This window comes from Seriola lalandi, unplaced genomic scaffold (genome assembly GCF_002814215.2).
Source record: "Seriola lalandi dorsalis isolate HSWRI2012SDOR001 ecotype SW California unplaced genomic scaffold, Sedor1 jcf7180002050960, whole genome shotgun sequence".
NCBI classification, from domain to species: Eukaryota; Metazoa; Chordata; class Actinopteri; order Carangiformes; family Carangidae; genus Seriola; species Seriola lalandi.
The window spans coordinates 51773-56810 of NW_019521513.1; the positions used below are offsets into that span (position 1 = coordinate 51773).

At 44.1% G+C, this 5038-nt stretch overlaps 1 protein-coding gene across 1 annotated transcript in view; it reads left to right on the top strand.

Annotated features, from left to right (window-relative positions):
- rbm46 (RNA binding motif protein 46) overlaps window positions 1-5038 on the top strand; it is an 11825-nt gene that overhangs the window by 3560 nt on the left and 3227 nt on the right. Inside the window, exons 4-7 of the mRNA XM_087171992.1 lie at window positions 207-231; window positions 318-415; window positions 1584-2019; window positions 4433-4632. Of these exons, the coding sequence (XP_087028118.1) occupies window positions 207-231; window positions 318-415; window positions 1584-2019; window positions 4433-4632 (759 nt within the window). The remainder of the gene's footprint in view (window positions 1-206; window positions 232-317; window positions 416-1583; window positions 2020-4432; window positions 4633-5038) is intronic.

The window sequence follows — 5038 nt, forward strand, 5'->3', positions numbered from 1 at the left end:
GAGAGACAGACAGACAGAGAGAGAGAGAGTAACCTGGACAGAGCAGACGCATCTTCTCTCTAAAGCAATGTTAGTCCAGTTCTTAATTCTTTTTTCTCTTACAAAGTATCAAAAAGTTCCAATAAGACAAGCGTTAAAAGCAGCAGCAGCGTTACAGTCTTAGTGATATCCATCCCTGTGTGTCGGATGTTCTGCTGCCACCCTAGACTATTGGAAACCAGAGTCCAGTACGTAGGTGATGTCGTGACCCCTCTGTGACCCCTCTGTGACCCCGCTGTGACCCCTCTGTGACCCCGCTGTGACCCTGTGTTTAACAGGAACCTTCCAGCTGTGGGGTCACTCCATCCAGGTGGACTGGGCCGAGCCGGAGAAAGACGTGGATGAAGAGGTCATGCAGCGCGTCAGAGTCCTTTATGTACGTATACCTGTGTGTGTGTGTGTGTGTGTGTGTGTGTGTGTGTGTGTGTGTAGATTTTTTCTATCACAAAATAATCACCTATGAAGAAACTCATCATGTCACAGACACTGTGAGGTGATTCAGGTGAAACGAGGCAGAGGAGGATTTAAAGCCACTGAGACAGTGTCTCTGTATTAAAGCTGTGCAGTTCATGTCCTGCAGAATCCCACTGCAGCCCGATGTAAAAACTTAGTAAAGCCTTTAATTCTGCCTCTGCGTCTCCTCCACTTCCCTGCTGCGCCGCTCTGCAGCCAAAGGTCAGCACTTTTAGGAAGAGGCCTCTGAAATATTCTGCAGCCTTGTTCAGATCAAAGGTGAGCGGGAGCCGAGCAGCAGGGAGGAGATTCGCAGGAGCTGCACTCCCTCCAGGGGATCAATTACCATGGAGGCTTTTACTCTGAAAGGCTGAGATGTGATCTGAGGGCAACAAATACAAACCTAAAAGCACCTCTCAGTTGTGTGTAGGAGTATTTTTAGCCCGGGAGGTCCAGTGGTAAAAAAAAGAAAGCCTTCAGTTTTTCGCGCGTGTGTGTGTGTGTGTGTGTGTGTGTGTGTGTGTGTGTGTGTGTGTGTGTGTGTGTGTGTGTGTGGACTGCTGCACTGATCCACAGCGAATCTGCCAGCGATGAAAAAAGCACAACTTCCTGTGATTTGGAGATGCTCTGAAGCAGGTCATCAAACTCTTGAGTGTGGGCTCAGTGTGGAGCGAGCAGGGAGATGTGAGAGGTGCTGAACAGGAAGAAGAAGGAGTCAGGAAATTCCAGTGATTCTCAGAGGACATCAGAGACTTAATATAGCAGCTGTTATTTTAGTGTTTTTGTTAAATGTTGAGTTCATTAAAAGGCCTCGTTCAGTCTGACTGTAGAGGAACTTTGTCTTGGTCCTCCCTCCTTCCTTCATGAACGTTGGCTCTGCACCAGAATAAGAATCTGATCTCACAGAAGATCCTGGTTAAATTAAGGTCAAAGACAGTCAGAGGAAATCATTCAAATCAGATGAAGACATCACAGACAGATGTTGGTAAACTTCATGTTCAGATGTGTTGTGTTAATAACACAGATGTTCTGCGTTGTGCATCTGGTTAACACAGATAAATGTCTTTGTGTCTGTGTGTCCTCTGCTGCAGGTGCGTAACCTGATGCTGAGCACCAGTGAAGACTCTCTGCGTCAGGAGTTCTCCCGCTTCAAACCCGGCTCGGTGGAGCGCGTCAAGAAGCTCACCGACTACGCCTTCATCCACTACCGCTGCCGCGAGGACGCCGTCACCGCGCTGAGTCTGATGAACGGGGCCCAGATCGACGGAGCCACCGTGGAGGTGACGTTGGCCAAACCGGCGGGCGTCAAAGACGTGAGTGTAGCCGGGAGGAGGTACAACGGCCGGGCGTACCTGGGGAACAACGCAGCAGGAGGAGGAGGAGGAGGAGATGGAGGAGGAGGGAACGGGACGTATCTTCTGCACAGGAACGATGGAGGGATGATGGGAGGAGGGGAGGACGGATGCTCTCCACTGAGACCCGTGTCCCTGCCGCCGCGCCTGGGGAGCCCCTTCTACCCAGGAGCAGGTGGAGGTGAGGAGGAGACATTACATTAATCCAGTGTTCTGATAATCCACTAAACTGTTGTTTTACATAAAATTAATAAAAATATCTTTAGAATCAATACGTTCAGCAAATAACCTATAAGCATAAAACTGTAAAAGAATCAGATACATAAAAAAACTACTGTAATTAATTGAAAATTGACAACATGAAAAACACCAATACTGAGCTGAGGTGAGGGATGTTATATTTTAATGGTTATATTATATAATTATTTATATCATAATTGTACATATGTCTTTTTGGTCCAAACTTAAATTAAATTTTCTACTTTTGAGTCTTTTTCCATAATTAAACTGTTTTTTAACCACCGACGTCACACGTTCAAGTGAATCAGGAATTTAAACAGATTAAATCAACAGCAGGTTGATCATTTAATTTGAAATGCATCTGTCACTATTCAGCGAAAAAATGCAGCAAACAAAACCACACAACGTCCAGAACAAACATCAGATCAGGCTGAACATGTGGCACAGTATCTAACAGATAAAACAAAGTCTGACGTGGTTTTCTTCCTTCAACAGTAAATAACCTGTAATGTTACTGAATAAACATGAGACCTGTTACCTCAGCCTCACACTGCTTTACTGGGAGCTGCAGGAAACAGCTGCCCAGCTGTGGCACATGTCCCAGCGATGCCCAGATACTTTTCTTCCTCTCAGGTTTTCACAGTGTGAAAGTGAAGGCGCTCTTCAGTCAGTGTAAATGAGAATATTAATGATCAGCGATCATGTTCATGTGGAGCAGAATCAGCATTTCCTTTGTAGACACAGCTGAGCAGCCTGAAGCTCTGCTCCTCATTACTCCACATTTCCACAGTTTTCCACTTCTGTCTGTTTCATCATCAAACGGCCGACAGGAGTTTTACTGATATCTATCTATCTAAGTAAAGCTTGGTTACTGAAACACACTAGAAACAGTTAGTAGGTGTATGGATGTAATGACATGTCATGATATTATGACAAATACCCCAGGTGACATTTTCTCTTCAACTCGAGACATTTTGTCTCCAGTCAAGTTTTTCTTTTTTCAAATCAGTGTTTTTAAGTGTAACAGAGAAAAGTGAAGAGTCATCACAGCCTGGACACAGTAACATCTCCTGGACCTCCTCAGGCTTTCTAATGAAGTCCACATCAGGAGAGCGAAGCCTCTAAAAGCCTGATGTTTAATTTAAGATGGTGAGCTCTTGGATGAGAGGTGAAACGTCTTCACAGACAAACAACCTAGTCCAGTTGTTTCGATTTAAAAAACTCCTTTAGGACACTTTTTATCCTGCAACTTTGAGCAGGTTTTGTCTTATAAATTTCAAACCGCATTCATCAGGTCTCACTGGTAATATTGATAGAGCCGCGATATTAATCTGGTGATAAAGCAAAACTCCAGCTTCCTGACGCCCACAGTCATTTCTGAAAATGAGAAAAGTTTTACAGTTAACTCTCCCACAAATGGACTGTAAAATATTTATGAGAGGAAAGAGACTCCACTGCACTCCCATGTACCACTACGAGAAAGAGAGAATCAGGGAGGGAGAGATGAGAGATAAGGGGGAGAGAGACTCCAGGGAAAAGGAATTAAAGATTTACTTATGGAGTAGGAAACATAGAGGAGATAAGAGAGGGATTGAGAGGTGGAGCGAGCTGGACAGACGGGTGAAGGTTTAAAGCAGGGAGAGATTTAAACACACACAAACTGAAATCTCTCGTTTTTACAAAAGTCTTCACTCTGTGATTATTGATAATTGAGTCCAGACTGATCGACAGAAATGTTTTGAAAAATGAAATCATGATTATGTGTTTGACGTGTCGACAGACGGATCTGCTAATGAATCCACTCCTCAGCTTAATTTCCTTCATTCATCATGGTGATTACAGCAGCTCAAGTGTTTTGTTTACTCTCAGCTAATGTGACGAGACTTGATGTTGCCTGAAGGACGGTTGCACAGTCGTGACGAGCAGCTCGTGCGTTTCTGACACGTCTTTATTCACACATAGTCATTACAACCAGGATCACTGTTTTTTACTGCAGATTTTTATGAAACAAAATCTGTTTCACTGATGTGGATCTGACACTGATGTAATTGAAGACACTGTTAAAATGCTGATAAAGCCTCTGGATGAACTCAGAGCGAGGTTTAAGGAGTAATGGAGACGTAAAGACAGATAAAGAGGAGCTGAGTCGTGTTTTCTGACTGAGCAGATAACTGGTGATAGTTCTGCTGAAGAGCTCGTTAACATCAGATATCAGACTTTAATGACAGTTTTTAATGAACTGTGGTAAAGTAAAAAGTTTGGGTTATTAGACTCCAGTTCAGTTCAACATCTTCACACTGTAGTAATGAGCGCTAATGCTAATCCTGTGTTTGTCTCTGTGTCAGCAGACGACCTGGACAGGTATGTGTTCCCCCTGTTTCCCGGCACTCCCCTCTCCCCCACCAGCATGCTGTCGCTGAAGCAGAGTCAGATCGGCTCCGCCGTCAGCCTGCTCGACTTCTACTGCCGCAAAAACTACTGGTCCCAGCCCGAGTACCACCTGTACTCCACACCTGGGCAGGACGGAAAACTGCTGCTCCTGTACAAGGTACACAACTCCTAATACACAATCACACATTTAAACTAGTGTTTTTATACGACAGCAGAACAACACACTGCAAACACACTTACACAGGCAGAAGGATGAGATGGAGATTAATGTGAGCAGAGATTCAAGAAGCTTTATTTTAACATTTAGATGATTAATCAGTTCAGTTTACTTCATCTCACCTCACCTCAACTTACTTTATTTCAGCTTCACCTCAGCAATTTCACTTTACTGAACATCACATCACTTATTGTTGTGCTCCTCACGCCAACTCCTTTCACTTCAGCTCACTTCACCTCAGTTCATCATGTTTAAGTTCATCTTACGTCACTTCACTTTACTTCACCTCACTTCACTTGCCTTCACTTTTTCACTTAATTTTACTTGCTTTTTACTTCTCTTCATG